General features: G+C 42.5%; 1 protein-coding gene across 5 annotated transcripts; it reads left to right on the forward strand.

Annotated features, from left to right (window-relative positions):
* Nucleotides 1-267: 267 nt before the first annotated feature.
* Nucleotides 268-19,776, forward strand: NDP (norrin cystine knot growth factor NDP). 5 transcript variants are annotated; one of them, XM_061359284.1, is made up of 6 exons: nt 268-615; nt 1,514-1,634; nt 4,074-4,134; nt 6,469-6,543; nt 12,230-12,584; nt 18,753-19,776. In XM_061359284.1, exons 5-6 carry the CDS (start codon nt 12,366-12,368, stop codon nt 18,978-18,980), a joined length of 447 nt encoding a protein of 148 aa, XP_061215268.1. In that variant the 5' UTR covers nt 268-615; nt 1,514-1,634; nt 4,074-4,134; nt 6,469-6,543; nt 12,230-12,365; the 3' UTR covers nt 18,981-19,776. The 5 variants fall into 5 exon arrangements, with proteins under 5 accessions (XP_061215268.1, XP_061215269.1, XP_061215270.1 ...); XM_061359285.1 differs by lacking the exon at nt 6,469-6,543; XM_061359286.1 differs by lacking the exon at nt 4,074-4,134.
* Nucleotides 19,777-21,471: the final 1,695 nt, after the last annotated feature.

Consider the following 21,471-nt stretch of genomic DNA (forward strand, 5'->3'; position numbering starts at 1 on the left):
CAAATGAAGGAAAAAGTAGTTTCTCAATGGATTTTTTCCAAGTGCAGTGGATATAATTTTTTTTTAAATTGTTACTTTCAGATTCTTCACTTAGCTCTGTTACCTTGCTTCTCAGTGATTGCTTTATCTTGCACACAGTGCATTTGTTTAAGAAGGAATTTGATTTGGGATTTATATTCGACTGGCTTACACATGCTGCAGCATACGTATCTCCATATCCAAAACAATAACAACAACAAAAAAAGCGCCTACATTTCCTTCTATTTCCTGGCTTGCCAATAATAAGAAGTCCCTGCAGAGAGGAGCTTGGCTGGTGGTGTTTTGCAATTTCTCAGATAACAAGAGCTTCACATTTCTGTGGAATTCCCATTTGCCAGCGAGCTGCTGCTGCTGCTGCCCTGATTGATATATGACTGCAATGGCACTTTTCCATTTGACATTCCCTCTCTCTCTCTCTCTCTCTTAAACAACAGCCCTAACTTTTGTGTGTTGCAAATATAAAAGGCAAGCCATGTGACAGAGGGACAGAAGAACAAAAGCATTTGGAAGTAACAGGACGTCTTTTTAGCTCTCCGAAGATTTTGAGGGGAAGAAGGAGCAGTGCATTTTCCAAAGGTAAGCACACAAATAGTTTCCTCCAGGTTTTGAGTACTACAGGGACTTAAAATGAGCTCTTGACCTCCTTATCTGACAAATGCATGCACTCCTTGTACCATTTTTAAAGCTAAAATGTGTTGATATGGAATTGTATCTTTATCTCTCCTGACTGAAGAATGACTGTATGCAGTCAAATAAGTAGCCTGGTGTGCTTCTGATTAACTTGGTTAAACATCTATTGTCATGAGCACACTGCGATCATGTCGGCAGGTCTGAGCTGGTCCTAGCTGTATGGCTTTGGAGTGAATGGACACGCTGGACTCTGCTCTGAATTCAAGAGAGCGGCAATATTGCCAGCACCGTCTTTGTCCCATTACAATAGGGCTCTGTGACTACAGTCAAGCCTGCTAGTTTAAAGCTGGACTGTTTACTTTTATCACTATTTATGCATGCTGTTCTCTTGCCAGTCATCTGCCAGAGTGCTTAGAATAATTTGAAACAACAGGCGATATTTATTTCTAGCTTTGTGTGTCATGCTTTGCAGGAGCACTCTTAATTTGCACATTATTATTTATCCAAACTTCTGGAAACCTTTCCTATGGACTGGACACCACTGGTTACGGATCAGGACAGATTTAACATACACTGTTGGTTGGCTGAAAAATGAGGAAAGCCACAGTGTTTGCCTTTGCTGTAATGCCGAGGGGTATATTTAGTAGGAAGCCGACTCTTGTCAGTGCAACTTGTAATGCAATGTGGTTGTGCAGTCGGTAGCTGACACAGGAGGATGCTGCAGGACCCCAGACCGCCTGCTGAAGGAGAGAGGGAGACTCTCCTCATTTGCTGGCAGATATTTCACTGTGCATCAGCATCAGAGGCATGAGCATAACTGTTCTCTCTGTCTTTGGGACAACAGAAGAGTTTACCTGGTTTGAGCCCAGTGATAAAGTGTAGTGTAACCGCAAGGCACAGGAACGGACACTACCCTGAGAGAGCCTGACTGAAAACAAAAGCCCTGACTTCCTGCTAGGATTCAGGTGAGTGAATTTATCCTATAAGAGTTCAAATAAATAGGTGCAACAAAGATGAACCATGTGAAGACTAATCTCAGTTTGATGTAAGTCAGGCTCACACAGAGTACATGGGGGTGGGGGCAGTAATTTTCTTGTGCCTAATCTGCATTTGCAAGATGGTGTGTGTGTTCTGACTCTTGTGGGACTGTCAGGCAGATTTCTTATCCTACCCCTCAAGTTCATTAAAATTTCTCCCATAGCCTCCCCATAACACATCTTATTTATTTCTGCCTGGGACAGATGGCATGATAAATAATTTGTTAGGGTTTCTGCAGCTCTTTAAAGATAAAAAAAACCCAACCCTCCTATATGCTACGTGTTACTAACAGTTCCTAAAGCTTTGTAATTGTCCCAGTGGCTGTTAGAGTTGCTCACCCAGTGGTGAGAACTTTGCATATTAGAAAACAACAGGCTAATGATTATTTAAAACCGACAGTGTTTTGCTTCAAATCAGCTCCTTACTGCAAAGCTATTTTCTGATAGAAGCAACCCAGCTGCCTGGTGGGGTCAACAAATGTGGATGTAATAAGCACAGTGCTGTTATTTGTTCCTCCTCAAAAGAACAGTTACATTTTGGGACTGCCTTTCTTTCTTTCTTTCCTTTTTTCTTTCTTTCTTTTCTTTCTTTTTTTCCTTTTCTTCCTTTTCTTTCTTTTATTTCTTTCTTTTTCTTTTTCTCTTTCTCTCTTCTTTCTTTCTCTCTTTCTTTCTCTTTTTCATTATTTCTCTCATTCTATTTTTCTTTCTTTCGTTCTTTCTCTTTCTTCCTCTCTTTCTCTTTCTTTCACCTTCCTTCCCTTCCTCCTTTCCTTCCTCCCTCCCTCCCCTCCCCCCCTCCCCACCCCTTCCTTCTCTTCCTTCCCTTCCTTCCCTTCCTCCTTTCCTTCCTCCCTCCATCCCCTCCCCTCCCCTCACCCCCTCTCCACCCCTTCCTTCCTTCCTTCCTTCCTTCCTTCCTTCCTTCCTCCCTCCCTCCCTCCCTCCCTCCCTTCCATCTCCTTTGAATTACTAATGATGCTCACTTTTGCTCAGGCTGTAGGATCTTACTCATACCTGTGAGCAGTTATACACATGAATAATTCCCTCAGCCTAAATAGAACTATTTATTTGGTGAGTCACTACTAGCTTGAATAAGGGGTTCCTAATGTGACTTATATAGACATGCTCTTGCTGGATTAATTAAATCTTATTTGCAATACTAGTATTATAAAAGATGTTTTAGGATTTTACATTTAAGAGCGAATATGGAAGCAATGGATATTTCAAGCTTATAAAATAAAATGCAATTTGATTTAGTGAAGTGATATAATTAGGGGCTGCTGCTGATTACTTAAAAGCTCAGATCTTTACCTGAAGGTATCGCATGTAGGTTTTCTGGGTTTGTATAGCACCTGGTTTTGATCAGATGCATGTACGCTGATGATTTGCCCTTGCAGAGCGGGATACTTGTTACAGGTAGAATGGGTACAGTTTACAGTAGCAATACTTCAGGTAGCTTCCTATGTATGGCTCATCTCCACAAAAGCCATCTGCCCCAACAGAATAACCTCTCGTGTGCCATTGAGGCTTGTGACAGCATTTTGCTTGCTTGAGTTGCCATGATAGCAGTCTTTTTTTTGTCCTGGTAGGAGGACAGCTAGCTCCTTAGGGGCTTGTATTGATGCCTTTGTTGCCTCATTTGGCAGGGATTCTTCCTGGAATCAGCTTCATTTTCCCTGGGACCAACTGTGTCCCCTTCCTGGCCTGGCTGCTCTCAGATGCACTAGGAAATGCTCAAGGTTGTTCTTGGACCTCGAAGTGAGTTGACTATCTGTGGTGCAAAACTTGCATGAAGCCACTGAGACTTTTGTTTTTGCAACAAGCCTGATGGGTTGTTTGTTTAACTGAAAAAAAATAAAAGAGAAAAAAACCCACTCTTCTTTTTTCTTTTTTTCCCCCACAAACACTACTCTTGTTGTTACAATTACAAATATTAGATAGTTGTATTACAAATACTAGAAATTCCTCTGCCTCAAATGAGTGTAAGGAGAAAGTTGTCTCTATGAGTTTTAGAGAAGTTTTGCTACATGAGACTATGCACAGTCCCATGTTATTTGAACAATCCACCTCTTGATTGTGGATGGAAGTGGCCACATCAAAGAAAGACCTAGGGACCCTGTGGCAGGCAGCTACAGGGTAACTTGCTGTGGTGAAGGATTTTTCCTTAACCCTCTCAATGGAACTCTCAGAGTCCTAAGAGTTTATATCCCTTCCAGAAACTCTTTAAAAATAAAACCCTTGCAACTGTAACCCTCCCGTACATAACAGGTCCTTTTGCTGAGCCCAGCTAAACTTTTGCCCTCTGTGATATCTTGTTCCACCGGATCATTGTCAGTTGTGTAAACATGTGTTTCTTTTCATCAGTGTTAAATGTGCAGCCTCTCAGCTCCCCTGCCCTTCTCCACGTCCTGTATCTCGGGATGGGGTGAGTAGCCATGCCCAGATTGCTTTATTTTCTGCTGTCCTGCTTCCTGCTCGACAGCCCTTTCACTGAAACTCGGTTCAATGGCAGAAGAAAGGTTTAGTTGGGTCAGGTTAGCTTGGGTGCCTGAGTCTGCCTGGTCAAGAGTACCCCACTCTGCTCACACTTCTGCCCATGCATATGAAGAGATGCTTCAGTGTCCGCTGACTGATCAGCTGTTATTTCCTTTTTATATGTGTCAGAGGGGAACATATTAAAATTTCTCAGTAGTGGTATGTTAGGAATCCCTCTGATGCCCCACCTCTAACTTAGCAGAACAATAAAAGCAAGGTTGTAGTAAGCCTTTGAGCAGCTGGCTGTCTATATATTCCTCCTTTTTTTCACATAATCTAATTCAGACTATTATCTGGGTAGCTGTGGCACTACCACTTCCAGACACCATTGGTCCTTGTCCTGTTTGCTGGAATTTCATTGCGTGGCATGGACTTCCTTTCTAGCATAGAGAAGTGTAGCCTTTCTTCTGGTGTCCGGGTAGCAGGTTGCTGGTGCCATGGAGACATTGGTCCTAGGAATTCCACTGCATCACTAATTTTCAGCTTCTCTTTGTTATTTTTTTACTTGCATCAATCATTGTTACAGCTTACACTTGTCACATTTATGTGCTTATTATTACTGAGCTGCAAACTGTGTCGGTCTGGCAGTGTGGAGGCAGCACAGGTTATGCTGCCCTTTAAGACATGCGAATTGAGGATCTGAGTTAATGCCTCAGCTCTGGTTTGGCAAAGGTTAAGCATACCATGGCAGTGACAATCGCATTACTGTCATAGCAGCACGCTCAAAGAGAGTGGGACCTAGGAGGACGCTGTTTCCCTTGTTAGAAGACATTAAATTGTTACCATGCGCCAAATATTTAGGTTCCCTAATTATCAGGGGCTGAGGTATATGGATGGTGGTCTGAATTTTGCCTGTGTATAAAAGAAGAAAGGATTTTGCCCCTCGGGTCAGGAAAGAGGGAACACGCCCTTCAATGATGTGCTATCTCCAGCATGCATAGCACTGTCTGCTGATGCCAGTGGAAGGGATGTCTTTGCTTAAAGAATAAGAAACCCATTCCTATTGCTGCATCTACTGACCACTACAGTCCCTTGCATTTTCTAGAAAATATGCAAAAGACAGAATAAAAACTACCCACCTGCTTGTAAGACACTCCAACAGGTAGAGGACATGCCTGAATGCCCTAGGCCTCTCAGCAACTTGTAATTTGGCCAAGAGTCATTTTGCCTCATGTTGGGTCATAAGACTAAAGCAGAGGTAATTACTGGAGCAAATCCTATAGCTAATGCTTTGCTGGGAATATTTGCACTTTACCCAGCTGCCACCTTTGCTGGTTTGCCTCCTGAGAGGGATGGGCAACCTTACTTAGCTCAGCTCTGCACCTGGTGCTTCAGTGAGGAGTGATCCCACCCGGCACCCTCTGGGTGAGCAAGTGGAAAACTGTATTCCTCTTAATTCCTGTCCCAGACTCAAGACTATGACTATTCTGATATTCGGCAAGACACAAGAATAAAGAAAGAGCCTAAGGCTGGCATCACCTCGCCATTAAATGGCTCTACTAGCTCATTAGAGAGAGATCCCATGCATGCCCTTAATCAATCTATTTAAAGTTTCCTGGAAGCAGGAAAAGGAAAGAACAAAAATACAAGCGCTCTTTTGTCTGCCAGTAGTTATTCTTTGCAAGTATATTAAAAACCTTTTCTCCATGTTGCCCTGTCTGCTGGCAGGGTGCCAGCTTGCAGTACCCACTACAGTTTGTTATTTCAACCACCGGGCAGGAAGGCGCTGTTAGCTCCCCCTCTCCTAGCTACCTGAAGGACTGGAAATGCTCTTGGAAACTTCAAAAGGAGAGGGAAACTCAGCCAGCTCAAGTGCTGTTCAGCTTAATTTGTTCCACCTCATGCATCAGGTCCCTGCTGAGTGAAGACTTGAGGGAGCCTTGCACAAGCCGCCCCATCAAAGCCTGGGGAACCAGTTCCATGCATGCTCATCCCATGCCTGCTCATGCTCCCAGGCTGCTTGCAGCAGTGTGTTCTTCCATTACATTTGCTGCAATTACTGTTATTTTTTATGCTTCAAATACAATGGTCTTTCTATTTTTTCAGTCTTCTTACAGTCACAGATATTCATCTCCTGAAATACTAAAAGACTTAGTGAAGCTTCACAGCAAGAAATGATGTACAGGAGTTTCTCTCAAATACCATCAGCGTGTTTGACGTTTCTGACTGCTCAGAGGTAGTGTCTATTTTATCTTCTTGGTTTTTATGGGACAATACTCCACAGCTGCTGGCTGGCAGGCAGTAGGACAGCACAGCCTCGGTAGGACCAGAAGATGTGCTCCCCTCCTGTGGACGTAAGGTGAAGAGGCTTGAGTCCCTTCTTTTGAGCCTGTTTTCCTTTCTGCTGCTTTTTTCCTTCTCCTCTCCTCTTGTCCACCCTCTGTTGCCAGCTTGCGCCAGGAGTGCGTGTTATTTGTGTCCCTTCCATGCAGGTGAACACTGCCCTGCAACCTACTGGGCAATGGGGAGATGAAGCACCTGTACAATGGGTGAGAACATTCCCCTGGGTGTCAGAGGGAACAAGCTTCAACACAGCTGGGTGTCAGCAGGGCAAACGCTCATTTGGCACAATGAGGGCTTGGGCAGGCTTTTCTGTTACTTATACCTGTAAGGATCTCACTCAAAATATTTAGTTTGGTATTTGCCCTGTCTTGGGAGGGGAAGGAACCTGTTCAAAAGATGAATGGAGACACTTCACAAACAACTGAGTTCCCTGTGTTCACCTGCTGCTTCACGGTTGCCACGTGGCTGCTCGGTGACTTTGTCAGGTGTTTTGAAAGGCAGCTGCAGAGCAGAGAGAGGATTTGAGAGCATGTACAGGACACCAGCCACTTCACTGCTGGAACAGAGAAGACCACAGTAAAAACCTAGATGAGAAGACAGCTACATTTATTTACAGAGCTAAAACACACACACAGGAGCTGATAAAGCCTCTAAGTTTTCAATAGAAAGCAGGATCAGGCATAGCATCTTAGGTGGTCTCTCCTACTAGATAAACTGTTCTCTTAAAATACTAAGTCACTTGCACAATTTTGTCCCATAGCACACAGTGCTTCCCAAGAGGTTTCCAGGCATGGTGCAGGTGGCTGTGGGGGCTGAAAGCCTTCTGAGTACTGTGGAGGCTGGAGGAGGTCCGAGAACAGACCTCTCCATGCCATGTGGCTGCAGGGCTGAAGAGCCACTACAAGGGGGTTTAATGTGCCAGCACAGATGTATCTTTAGAGCAAGATTTGAGCTCCGGATATAAAGAGCAATACATGGCTTTGGGACACAGGTACCCCTTCACAAGGGTAGCCCAAGCAATAGCGCAGTCTAGCTGCTGCTGTCATCTGGTAGCTCTGATGGAGCATGGAATAGCTCTAGGGGCCCCCCAGCTGACAGGCCAGCTGAGGTCTTGGCAACTTATTGCAGGAGCAGAAACAATGGTTCCTCAAGTACCTTGAAAGCACAGATCCATTATTCAGAAATCCCCAGCAGTGGGGACATGACAGCACTACCCCATGCCCAGAGGAAGATTGTTCCTCCTTGCTTTCCCAACCCCACCCCTTTTATGGCCCTCCTCATGGAGAGTTTAATCCTGCAGAACAAACTCTGGTATAACCTGACAGTGTAGTTTGCCCAAGTCATTTCCACTTCAGTCCAGATCTTGGAGCACAAAACCCCCACATCCTCATCTTTCTGGCCTAAACTTTTCCAGGCTGGGCAAAGCTCTTCAGAAATCCGGTTTGGTCTCATGAAGATCTTTGTGGCTTTTTTCTCCAAACAGCAGCTCCAAACTACACACACATACACGTATGCATACACACACAGAGTCAGTAACACTTTTTAGGGCTGAAGTTTGGAGAAACTGAGTAGTCTTGTAACTCTTCTGTTTACATAACAAATTCAGAATGAGGGAATCACATGGTAGGATCCAAGTAATTGTGTTTACTAAATATGCACAGCGTGCAAGGCCAGGCTTAGTTATATATACACACTGCTGCTCCAATGGCATTTTGGCAGCCTCCAAAACATAAAAGGCAGTGAGTGACTTGAATAGTACCCTCCTTGTTAAGCAGGAGTCTCAAACAGACAAAATGCACATCAAATGGAGGCCAAGCTGAACATACGTGCATGCCTAATTCAGGGGGCTTGGGAGCGGGGAACAGCTAAGTAGAAATACACTATAAATGAGCTTTTCCATTGCTCTTTTCCTACCTTCCAGGGTAAAAGCGGTACAGATGCAATAGACCTTTGGAGAATTGCTCAGCTCTTTATTTTTTCCAAGATACATAGCAAAAAGGGAATTTCTGTTTATGTTCTCACAAAGTGACTGGCTAAATAATTCCAGATGATGGAATTTTCTTCTGTCCTTAAAGCAAAACAAAATCTTAACCTTCACCACTCTCTGAATGGTATTAAGACTATTAAAAAAAAATCTTTATTTCAACATTCAAAAGCAGTTAATAATAACATGAAGTTGGAAAAATAACCCTAACTCTACCCCTATGTCCATGTGCAATACATTCTCAGATTGTATGTTCATGTGGTCTTTCTTTGAGATGTCTTCTGTTTTTCACTGAAGTTCTTGTGGAACAGCTGTAGCAGTTTCAGGTAACAGCTGTAACAGCTTTTAGCATGTTATGTCTTTATGAATTCCTGAAAACTAGTTATATGGAAAAGACACTATAAGCCTATTACTGACAACATGTAATGCTTGTATCAGTGAATTGTGAAAAAACAGAAAGTAGTGGCTTTCATCCACTGTTAGGCCAAATATGAAAATAGCCAATTTTCACCCTCAGTACATGAAGTCACCTTTGCATCTTTTTCTTTAATGGATGTTGTAAAGAGGAAGCATTTTAGCTTACTCTTTTTTAGCCTGGGAAATGAGCTGTTTACTACAGTTTCTCACATGAAAAGAAATTAAGGGAAATCCAACTTAAATAAAAGAAAAAAGTTCTATGTGAAATTGTTGATTTTTATTTAAAAAATGTATTTTTCAAATGAAACAAAATGTTATCATAAATATAGCTATAGCGATTAATGATTACAGGTGTTCTTGCTTCTGGTTTTAGACAGAAGGATAAACTGGAAGCTACATATATGACTTGATACTGTGTACTCTAAAGAATTTTATAATTTTAGACAGCATTTTAAAAAGAATACAACCTTAGAACAAACAACAGCAACAAAACAAAACAAACAAACAAACAAAAAAAAAACCAACAAAACCCAAGCCCAAACAACACAATGTTAATTTAAAGGGAAATGTCATTGTACAATATCAGCTGGAAATGGAAGATGTCATAAATGTCATGTCAACATACTTCATCACAGTGATGTACCCGAATGAAGATGTTTAGACGTTTTTGCGCAATCAAAAATATACACGCTAACTTCTATATGCTTAAATGTCTCTGTGATACATTTTTTCCCATGTATCTCAGTTATATATGGTTTATGTACTTGAAAAATGTATTTGTATACTTTACATACGTATGTTAAGAGATACTGGCATGTGCAAACAGCCCGGTGTTGTCTGCAGTCCTGCTTCCAATACCTACGCATGCACATTGGTAGTATGTCCGTCAACAACTGTACACAGATTCTTTATAAAATATGGGTCCAATTTACATCTGTGGTCTCTCTTTTTACTAACAAATATGTGATAATAGTACTTTTTTCTTCTTTTAAAGTTTTGTTGCTAAACCCCGCTCCATTTCTTTGTCAGGGAGGTACTGGGGAAATTTTAAAAGATTGTGAAAGTGTTAATACTTTTTGTGTTGTGCTGTTCTTACCCTGAAGAAGGTACAGACATCTTCCTTTTCTCACATTTTTCCCCACTTCTTTCCAGCTTTTTCAAAGTGTTTTCATGAGGCAGACTCTATGTCATTCAATTATTTCCTGAAGAAAAGTAGAGAGATAAGCCTTTGAAAACCAAGCCAGGACTCCGGATTTCTCTCACTGTATTAAATCATACTGATCAAAACCATAGAAAGATATAGAAGCACAAAATTAACAGCAGGACAGAGAGAGTGGGAAATGGGGATCCCTGGACATAATATTACATGAGCTGAGACTGTCCAATATCAAGCAAATTTATTTGGACAGAGAAAGAATTACTGGGTGTGTAATACTGATTAACTATGTTGGAGAGAGACCTTGCCAAGCAGCATGTTTTGGTCAGCCTCTTTCTAAAGAAGAATAGGAATGTAGGTAAAAGGTTAAATATAAAAAAAAAAATAAAAGTGCATCACTCCTCCTGTTAGCTAATGCTTGGGCATCATCTGCATGAACCAGAGTAGTAACAGTTCAGTTCTGGGAAGAAGTCCCGGTTCCCATGACCAAGAGATTTTTCTTACCCTCCTAAAATGTTTGGAGAGATATTTACAGACATGCATAAGACTGTGCATAAATGTATCCAAGATCCTCAGTGTTAGTGTTTTTTAAGCTCCTTATACTGCAAAGACATAGTATTTTTTTTAATGCCATATACATTGAAAAACATTTGCTTGAGGAAAATATACCAGGCTCTGTCACTTCAGCCCGACAAGTCCTGACTCCCAGCTTGGATGAACTCTTGAAGTGTTTCTCACTGCTATGCACTCCTCTCACAACAGTGCTTGAGCAAGCTATAAAGCAGTACACAAATCATCAAGCACTCTGGTGGGTAGGCCTTGTAATTTCAGGCTGTTTGGGAGATGAGTATCAGTTGGTTCAGAGTACTGCCAGCAAACCAGAAAACGTTCTGGAAAGAGGCTTGTATAAGGCAATAAAGGCACACATCAGCTCTTTAAATAGGCAAGAGGCTCTGGGGAAGCATTTCTCTGTGACTAGGGAACTGTTTTATCATAAGTTTCTTCAGAAAGTTCTCATGCTTTTAAGTTTACTTATGACTATCCTTTGCTTCATCAGGTTGTATTTAGGTGAATAATTCATAGCTTTTTCAAGCTACAGCTGTTTCTAGAAAAAGAGAAATTAAATCACTCATTTGAGATTACAGGCTTTGTGAGAAGGATCAAGGGGCTGTGATGAAGCAGATGCAGGAGATATCCCCCATTTCCCTGCTGGCACAGAGCTCCAGGCAGCATTTCAGGGGCTGTCCTGCTCCTGTTTTCTGGGGGATCTCCTGGTCTCCAACACGCACCAGGAATCCAGATGTCTGGGTGGATATACACGCCACTCCACCTGCATATGTTCTGGTTTTTTTTTTCTTCCAACTGGCAGCAGGATATTATGGAATCCATAATATTTGGATGTTATGGAATATACTGTATTTTTCAGATGCTGCTCTTTAATTAATGGGGAAAAGACTCACTCTGAGCAAGTGCAGCCTGATGAGAAACCAAGTAAGGCATGCTCACCCATGTGTCTGAGTTTGGTAGTCAGGAGGGCAGGGCAGCCAGACATAAGTAGTGCTCCATGCAGTGCAGGTCAGTGCTCAGCAAGATTGCTGGGGAACACTTTGCTCATGCATGGACTCAGACCCTCAGCATCTCTCCATCCTGGGGGTTACTTTGTCCTTGCAGGAGGCCTACATACAGGCCCTAAGGCCAGAGGTCAATCTGCCTTCATCCTTCCTATGCACTGCCTAGGAAAGAAATCTCCATCTGTAATGCAGGAGGCAGCCTAGCTTTGCCCCTTTGGATGCCTTGAGTGGATACATAGGTTCTTTCAATTTGCAGAAATCTCAGATGTTGATCCGAATCACCAGTTTTGAGGGGAACCCATTAGGGACATTACCCAGTGAAAAAGATTAGCATTACACCACTTGTGCTGTTAAAAGTCAAAAGGTTCTCCCCGGTGAAATGTTACAGCAATGCTTAAGGTAACAGGGCCTTAACATGTTTTCCCTAATGCCATATACTTGCTTACTGTGGGAATGATGCTCAGAGCATGTATTTTGGCTAGCAAAAATCCTGTGTGCCTTCATATTATTTATGTCTGTTTTAATTCAGAGGTCTTTTTGGTCAGGATTGTGATTGATGTTGTTTTTATTCCAGCTATGCAGGAGATTCTTTGACGGATTACAATTTCAGCAAACTCCAACTTGAGAAGAAGAATGGCAGCTAAGACACTTAAGCCAGACTTTTCACCATCCTGGAAAGGAACTGGCTTCCAGTATTTGGAGTTTTTTTAATGCTCTGCCTCCCTCTGCTGTTATCAGCGAGAAGTTCCTCGACAATGGGAAATCATGTACTTGCGGCTTCGATTTCCATGCTTTCACTCCTGGCGATGATGGGAGATGCAGACAGAAAAACAGACAGTTCCTTCATGATCGACCCTGACCCCAGCCGCTGTATGAGGCATCACTATGTTGACTCCATCAGCCACCCGCTCTACAAGTGTAGCTCGAAGGTAAGGACTTCCCTTACCCCCTCACAGCAGGGTGCTGCATTGACAGGGTTGTTAAAATGAGCCATTTGGGGTGATTTTCTCTGCACAAATTCCTTACTACCAAAATCTAGTTGCAAAGACATGTAGATGTAGAGACGTGAGTGTGTACATTAGAACTGGCACTGGAGAGAAAGGCTCTTGACTCTCTTTTCACCTTTTCAAAAGGAGATAAACACCATGATGGTAAAGCTAATGTGCTAAATAATAATATTCAAAGGAGCATGCTGGGGCCTCAGCCACCAGTGCCAAGGAGATGAGCTAGTTTGGAAGTTTAGATCATCCCAGTCACCCTGTCCTTCAACAGAGTCTTTAATCTGGAATATGTAAACTTACAAATTTCAAGATGAAATACAGAGATAAAGAATCAAGCTGTAAAATGTTAGTGAAAACAAAATGTGAAAAGCAGTGCTACTTTTTTTCCCCTATTTAGTTTTAAGGCCTTTGTTTTCACACAAAACAACAATCAGATGTTTACTGTCAGGGTTAGAAGAACGAAATAAAAGATTGCCTTTCATTTGAGATTTTAAGCCTGAATTATTTTCTGTCAAAATGGTTTAGCAGCCTGCACATGTGCCCTACAGTCATCTATTTCATTGTGTGGAGGAAAAGAATGGAGAAAAACAATGGAAAAATCCTTACTGGTCCTTTTTTTTTTTTTTTCTGGCCTAATTTGTTCTGGCTGAATAACACATACTGTACATTCAGATGTACAGCCTCCAACTGGCCCATCCTCTGTCCTGCAGAAAGTAGCTTTGCCTTATGCACCCACATCCCTGGATTAATGAGAGATCAACTGCCAGCACCAACTCTTTTGCCAGCCCTGTGCTGTGTAAGAGAGCAGTGGGAGACAGGTATGTGATGGGTTTCAGGACAAAAGGGCTACTTGATAGCAGACCCCAGCAGTGGTGATCCTGAGAGGATTTCCAAGGAGGGAGGATCCATGCAGTTCAGATGGGTGCAGCACTAGCTGAGAAGACCCCCAGATGCCTTTGTGTGCAGACTGAGTTACTTGCTTCCCATGATCAGCACAGGGGTGAGGTAATACCAGAGGTAGTAGCAGGCCATAAGAATTAAAATAAAGCACAGAGAGAAGCATCAACAGAAAATAAGACCTGTTCAGTGCAATGTGAATATTCAGTGGGGCTTGCCCTGTGCCTGCTCTCCAGAGAAGAGCTGACAGCCCCAAAATGGGGCACTGGGAAAAGCCCCTCTCTGCTTACACTGGTCTCACAGCAGTGCTGCCTGTCCAGTTTTGCATAACCATGGCTGATCCACAGCGGCAGGAAATCGGACTTTTGCCCTACTGCTTCTGAGTTCGAACAGTAACCTCATGTGCTACTTGATACCCTCTCTGCCCTCCACACTCTGGGCTGCCACAGATATCAGACAGAGGGTTATTTTACTGAAGAAAAGAGGAAGGGAGGTATGGAAGGAGAGAAAAAGAGACAGAAAGAGAAAGAGAGAAAGAAAGAGAGAAAGAGAAAAAAAAGCAAGAAAAAGAGAGAGAGACAAACAAAGTCAACATGAACTCAATTTCTTACTATCCCTAGTGACACTGAAAAGCAATCAGGCCTTCAGGATAGGGACTGATAGAAATGAGAACACAGAATGCATTGTAATGAAAACCACATTATTTCAAAACTGAGTTTTGAGAAAAAAGCTGTTGACATAAACATTTGTAACTGACTGCAAAAATGTCAGTGAATTTTTTTAAATTCAAGCCTTTAATGGAAATCATGTTTAAAAATATTATCACATCTCTTGGCTTGCCAAATTCTACAACGGTTTCAGGAACAGTTTTTTAACAATACTGTAAGTTGTATGGACTTTCTTCTGAAGTGGAAAATGAAAACAGTTTCCGTACAAAGCAAAATAATTTTGACATTTCGTAGAAAAGTTCTGTTTGTTAAATCAAGCTCTTTTTTTTTTTTTTTTTTTTTTGAGGTCTCAGGGATCTGAATCACCCTGGTAGACATATGGCTTCTGTTCTGGATCTAGCATATAAACACAGACCAATATTGGACTTGCTAATGAAAATTCGATGCAATGTCTGTCCCTATATATATTGTGATAAAATATAAACAAGTTAAATAAAGGAACGTTCTGTGGGAGTAGCTGTGGGAATTGTGGTACCTCTTGTTTTCACTGAGTTTCAATTGTGAAGCTTGGACTGCCAACTGATGTCAGAGACTTTGCCCTTTTTTGGCACTATACATTGGTTCCACCAAGCCATTCTTTTTCACTCCATATGTTTTCTCTTTTAGTGCAGCATAGAATTACAGAAGTTAAAAATGGCTTCAGAAATTGCAAGACATAGTACGTTCGCTGTCTGTCTTGGTTAAAAAAGGATTATGTCCACTGTGCTTCTATGTGGAGGCTGCCAATTGTACCCACATGGGAAGTAGTTTTGTTACATTTGGAAACATCCACCCAATTTAATTTAATCATTAAAATCCCTCTTGCTTGTGACCTCAGGCAGATGTTGAAAACAGGTTTCCAAAGCCTTCAGAAATGTAGTCCATTATAGTAACAGAATGTATAACAAAAGAAGGGTGGAAGAAGGTTATTTGTTCCTGAAAAACAGTGTTTTCCTTTGACTTCAAGGAAATGTTTGTATCAGCTGATGAGGTATTGCCTTTCCTGACTATATTGGATTCTGCTTGACCTCTGTCACAGAGACCTACTGGTCTTCATTGATGTGCTGGATTGCCTTGCCACTGCAACCAGAGACTGCTAAATTACAGTATTGGCTGTCGTAAGTGCTTCCTTCAGATGCGCCAGAAGTGTGCTACCACTAACAGCCTTGCTCTAAAGAGTCCATCCCAGACAGACATGGAGCAGATGAAGAAAGACTTAGCAAATATTTCATGATACAGTCATGAGATAGCCCAGGAAATTTTCAGTAATGCTTGCTTGCATCCAGGCCGTGGATAATGTGTAAAAGTCTGTTCTCAAACATCTCAGCCCATCTGCTTTCAGGCCTCAACTTGGTGCTGAAAAGTGTGGAAAAGAATCTATAAACATCATTAATAACAAACCACTTTACAGCTTCCAAATTTCCAGAATAGAGCTTGAATTGTCAGTCAAATATTGCCTCAGATTCAAGCTGCTGGTTTTTGTGACTTTCTAGATACCGACCTAGACTGATGACTTTAAGTAAGAAAACCTGTTCTCCCCTAGCTGCTCACAGACTAGACTCCCATGACTCTCATGCTGTAGCATGCTGTGCTTCTGGATCCCGCATCACAAGGTGACACACACAAGCTCACATGTGCAGAGGATAAGGAGAGACAAGAGGCATGCATATCAGGTTATAAAATTCCCTCAGATTTTTACTATATATATACCCACTGTATTATTGTGCTATGCCATCATAGCATAACTGATTATTTAGGTGATAATCTCTATTGTGCTATAGTATACAATGTAATCAGCAGCTGGTGCAATTGATTAAATGGCAAAGCAGAGCTTTCAAAGTACATGCTATTTCCAGCTCATTTGCACACTTGCCAAAATCTACTGGTGCTGTTCTGGTTTTACAAGGACAAGGAGGTTATATTTTGCGGAGAATTTCCGGTTAGCCCAGAAGTTTAGAAACTATCAACATGGGAAATCTGATTATCTGATTTTGTTTTTGTTTTTGTTTGTTTTTTTTTTTAATCCTGGAAAATTGAATTAATACCTGTGGTACTGTGCCATTTGTCATCCAAACACAGGGCATAAACCCAACACTGTGTAATTTTACATTACATGAATACTGACCATACTCTTATGAAAACAAAATAAAACTTGAGTTTAATAAAATTGAGTTTAAAATTAGCCTTCAAAGACTAATACATGTTTTTAAAGACAAGGCTTGCTAAGAAACAATAAATGTAGTTGCACATTGAAGAAATATTGACTGGGTTTACATTAGAAAGTTTTTATAGGAAGCTTTTATTAGAAAGCATTATAAGAAATGTAGTGAGATACAGTTGTTGTCATGTCAGGTAATTCTACCTTATAATTACACTGCTGTAACTCTTCCGTAGTCCTTAATCCTGCCTTGGCTGTTTGTGTTTTTTTGGGGTTCTTTTGTGTCTGGTTCCCTGCCCCCACCCCGGCATTTCTGAAAGTACCTGAAGGTTCAGGAGCTGATGTGTGCCATAAAAAGTCCTTAGAATAATGTTACCAGAAATAACTAATTGTTCCAGTTCCAGAAGCATCAACCATTAGAAATCACCACCATATAGCAATGCATGCTGACTTATTTGGGCTGAAATCATAAAATCATAGAAATGTTGTTTGGAAAGGCCTTTGAACACTCCCAAAAACAGTATGTGGCCTTTGCATGTTCCCTTTTGCCACCCCTGAGGAGTGTCTGGCTCCATTGTCTTTGCAATCTTCAAGCAGTTGCCAGCTGCTGTTGTAGTGCTTTTTACCCTCCTCTTCAGGTAAATGCTTGGGAATGGCCTGTGACAGATGGAACTGGTGAACAGGTCAAAATGGGGGACCTAGCAAGGGCTGTCAAGATGCTGGGAAGCAAACTAACAGTTTTGAATGTCCCAATCTGCTGTCTTCCCTTTGCAACACAGGTGGGATTAGGTACCTGTGTAGCTCTTCACCAGCTGCCTGCATGTCACTGTGTGAAGTGAGTTTTGATTACTAACGGAAAAAAAGTGGGTCTTTATCTACCAGTAACGTGGTGCTAGCACTGTAAAGACTGTCCGTTTCCCTGTTCTCATGCACACTAGACACAGGTATTAAAGAGCTAGACATAGCTGATTCATACAAAGCTGGGTTGTGGCTAAACAGCTGACATACATGCTTGCAAGACTTGGAGATTGGCAGTCAATTCAGCATGTGTAGTGAAAGAAGCTCAAAAAGGTTTGACATAGTAAAATATTTGATGTCACATCTGTAGTTATCCATTTAGATTGTCCAGAAAAAACATGAGATGTGTAGCATGGTTAAAATACAATTTTCTTCCTTGCTTACAGGAAAAATTTATGACTGCTTTATGGCCTACTTTCCTACCTCTGTCCAATTTTGACCTTGTTTGGATGACATAATAAGTTAATTTTGGAGTTTCTCTTGGTTAAGCAGAATTAGCTAATGTGGATTTAATATTTAATTTCCCATGAAGGTATAAGAGTTTGTTCAAACTCTGTATCAGCTGTTACTACCTTGATCATTTCCACATTATTTTCAGAGCTTCAGAAGATCCTTTCCATGTTTTCTATAGGGCTTAGAGGACTATCTATCTCCTTTGCTCAACAAGGTGTTGGGAAGGCGAGCAGGTGACTCCCTGTGAGCTTTCCTTTCTTAGTGCCTCCTGTTGTGCAAGTTATCTTGTTCTGGTCACAGATTACTGAACTCAGAACCATGCAGGTTGTACTGCTTTTGGAAAATTCGTACTAGTAAACCCTTGTGTCTGGCAATGAGTTCATCTTCTTTACATTTTCACTCCCTTACACTTTCACTATCTTATATTACGCAGGGAATTTTATACAGATACAACTGATGCAATTATATATATATCAACACACATATAATTTCAAATATATATTCAAGGTCATCTTTGTAAAAGGAAGGAGCTAGAAAGTAATAGAAGTACTTTAGAAGTAATAAACAGTATCATATTTATATTTGTACTGTACATGTTTATATATCTAAATATTTGAGATGTTCACTAGCCCTGAGAACCGGTCCTGCTGATCACCAACAAACACACTCAAAACACTGGGAAATAATCCAACTGAAGCAACAGTACGGCTGATAACTTAAGGGCTTGGCTGCCACAGATCTGGGCTCAGCAAGTCACAGCTGCAGTCGCTACGCCTGGAAAGTCATGGAGTCCCAGTGCCAGCTTTCAGAAAACCAACCCCCTCTGGTCCTTATTTGTGTTGGTGTGAAGGATTTCAGGAGCCTTGCTTTTCCTTCTGCTCATGTTACCTCTGCTGTTACCTCTTTCAGACACAGCTCAGGAGCAATGCACTATGTGGGGTTGGCTGCCCTAGCCAAGGTGTGGGGGATGCAGCAAGTGGAGAAAGACCAGCCAGACTGGAAGGATGTACCTATCTGCTGGTGTTAGCTATGTGGTGGCAGCCATGGGGGCATATTTCCTAACCTGTCTCTTTTCCTTTGCAGATGGTACTGCTGGCTCGCTGTGAAGGGCGCTGCAGCCAGACGTCCCGCTCAGAACCGATGGTTTCTTTCAGCACTGTTCTGAAGCAGCCTTTCCGCTCCACTTGCCACTGCTGCAGGCCCCAGACCTCGAAGCTGAAGGCCATGCGGTTGCGATGCTCAGGGGGCATGCGGCTCACTGCCACCTACCGCTACATCCTCTCCTGCCACTGTGAGGAGTGCAACTCTTAGGGATGTACCTACCACAGCAGAGAGGGAACTGGGATGCTGCTGGTGGGGAAGGCTCCCAAGAAGTAATCCAAGATGAGGCTGATATTCCCAGTGTACAATTGCAGCAAAGACAGCACTAACCAGACTGGATTATATCTGAGAGCTAAAAATGTCATGGGGCCCTGGATGGTACCACTACTGAAGTGTGTGTTGTGACAAAGGTGAAAGCACGAGGACTTGTTTTTAAGAAGCCTTTCTTTTTTTCTGAAAGGATTTTTTGTGAGTTTCTTCTTTTTCAGGCTCAACTCTGACTACAGATAGGTGCTCTTACTTCAGGCCACAGGCAGCAGAAGAAAAAGGAAGGTCAGCCGGATGACAGCATAATGCTCTGGAAGTTGGCATTCGGACAGAGGATGAGCATCAGTTCCCACCCACAATCTCTTAACCTATCAATTCATTCTCAGACTCATAGTTATAATTGCCTTCAAAACTGTGTTGTTGGCAAGGGTTACCTGTTACTGATCTAGCAGTCAAGCGCTGGATAACTTTTAAGTGCAGTTTAGCAGAAATTACAAATAAATAATTGAAAAGTGAACTGGATATGAAATGTCACACTGGGATTACCCAGCCCTAACCAGCTGAAATTATTTGTAGTGTGCAGCATCAGAGTTCAGTGGCTGAGGGACCCTTGAGAAGTGAAAAATCATGATACTCATTATGCCCCACTAGAAGCCTGAAATGTGACATGTCACATATGTCACAAAAGCTATTATTCAATGCTAAAAACTAATCAAAGATTAAAATAACATGTACTAAACGGAGTCTTTTCTTAACTTGGGTAGACCTGCTGATGGACAGAGACAGAGCCACCAAAATAATGACCGAATCTAGGAGTTATTTTCATCTATACTTTATGCTATTCATAGAATCATAGAATGGTTAATGTTGGAAAAGATCTTAACATCATCTAGTTCCAACCCCTGTGCCATGGGCAGGGATATCACACACTAAACCATGCAACCAAAGAATCCATCTTGGCCTTGAACACTGCCAGGGATGGCACATTCAAAACTTCCTTGGACAACCTGTTCCAGTGCCTCACCACCCTCATAGTAAAGAACTTCTTCCTTATATCTAAGCTCCTGACTGCGCGGTCTGGAACAGATCCCCACAGTAATACCCCCCAGCACTGTTTTCCCTTTGACCCTGACCCACAAATTTTCTGTTGACTGATCACCTGTCCCCAGACAGAGTTCCATACTCTCCAGCCTACCACTGACATAAATAGCTACTCCCCCTCCTCGTCTGACTGGCCTGTCTTTCCTAAAGAGCCTGTAACCTTCCATGCCAACACTCCAGTCACAGGAGCCATCCCACCATGTTTCTGCAATGCCAATGATACCATACCCCTGCAGTCGTGTACACATCTCTATTTCCTCTTGTTTATTGCCCATACTACAGGCATTTGTATAGAGGTATCTGAGCTGAGCTCCAAATGAAGCTGACTCATTGGCTGGAACAGCTGAAATAGCTCTGCATCACTCAAAACATTTATTAGAGGTGCTGGCAACTGACTGGGAGTGTTGGGATGGAGCGATGTCCCCTCCCCCAATGCATCTAGTTTAAAGCTGCCTGGACCAGCCTGGCAAGCCTCCTACCAAAGCAGCCCAGCTTCAGCAGCCTCCAGTAGACCTGGCTGCCCAAATTGAGTCCCATGTTCTAAATAACCAAACTCCTGACTATGGCACCACTGTTCTAACCATCTATTGACCTGCCAAATCTGCCTGTCCTTTTTAAGGTCCTCTCCTTTGATCTGGAGGATCAATGGAAAAAATATCTGAGCCCCAGAGCCCCTAACCACCTCTCCCAGGGCTCTGTAGTCAACGTTCCCAGGCTACTGCTGCCAGTATCACTAGCACCCACATGGACCACAAGAAGCGGGTAATAGCAAGACTTACTAGACCAGGCAGCCTCTCTGCAACATCCCTGATGCGAGCCCCTGGTAGGCAACACACCTCCCTTGAGACTGGCTCAGACTGACAGATGGGTGCCTCTGTGCTCTTCAAAGTAGAGCCATCTACTGCTATGGCCTGCCACTTTTTCCTGGAGGCACCAGTAGTGATCCTCTTTACTGGTGCATCAGCAGGATGTTCGTTTGATGCTGTGTGGTTTTCCTTGTTAGCTTCCTGCAGAACTGCAAAGTGGTTCTGGGTGAGAGTGTCAGATTTTGGAGGAAGCCCCTTGCTTTTAATTGTTCTCTTCCTCTTTTGTGTGTGTGTGTGTTTTGTTTTGTTATCGTTGTCGTTGCTTTTTGTTACTAGCTCCCAGCGTCCTGTATTACTGCCCTTCTCCTTTCCTGTATGTGCTGTGATGGACGCTTGTGGCCCCTGCACAGTTCAGGCCTGGAGCAAGCAGCCCAGCTCCCTCTCAGCTTCCCTGACACCTTTCAGCTACTGACAGTGCCCTGCAGCTCAGACCCTGCTGCAGAAGGGCCTCCACCAGGGCGCACCGA

This window comes from Neopsephotus bourkii, unplaced genomic scaffold, assembly GCF_033783945.1.
Source record: "Neopsephotus bourkii isolate Nb327-2 ecotype Australia unplaced genomic scaffold, CSIRO-AGI_Nbou_v1 NB_962, whole genome shotgun sequence".
NCBI classification, from domain to species: Eukaryota; Metazoa; Chordata; class Aves; order Psittaciformes; family Psittacidae; genus Neopsephotus; species Neopsephotus bourkii.

Bases quoted from the DNA above. Each gene is read 5' to 3' on its own strand.
- NDP (XM_061359284.1), top strand. From the start codon at position 12,366: ATGCTCTGCCTCCCTCTGCTGTTATCAGCGAGAAGTTCCTCGACAATG. The intron at 12,585-18,752 runs GTAAGGACTTCC...TTTCCTTTGCAG, and splicing joins TCTACAAGTGTAGCTCGAAG to ATGGTACTGCTGGCTCGCTG.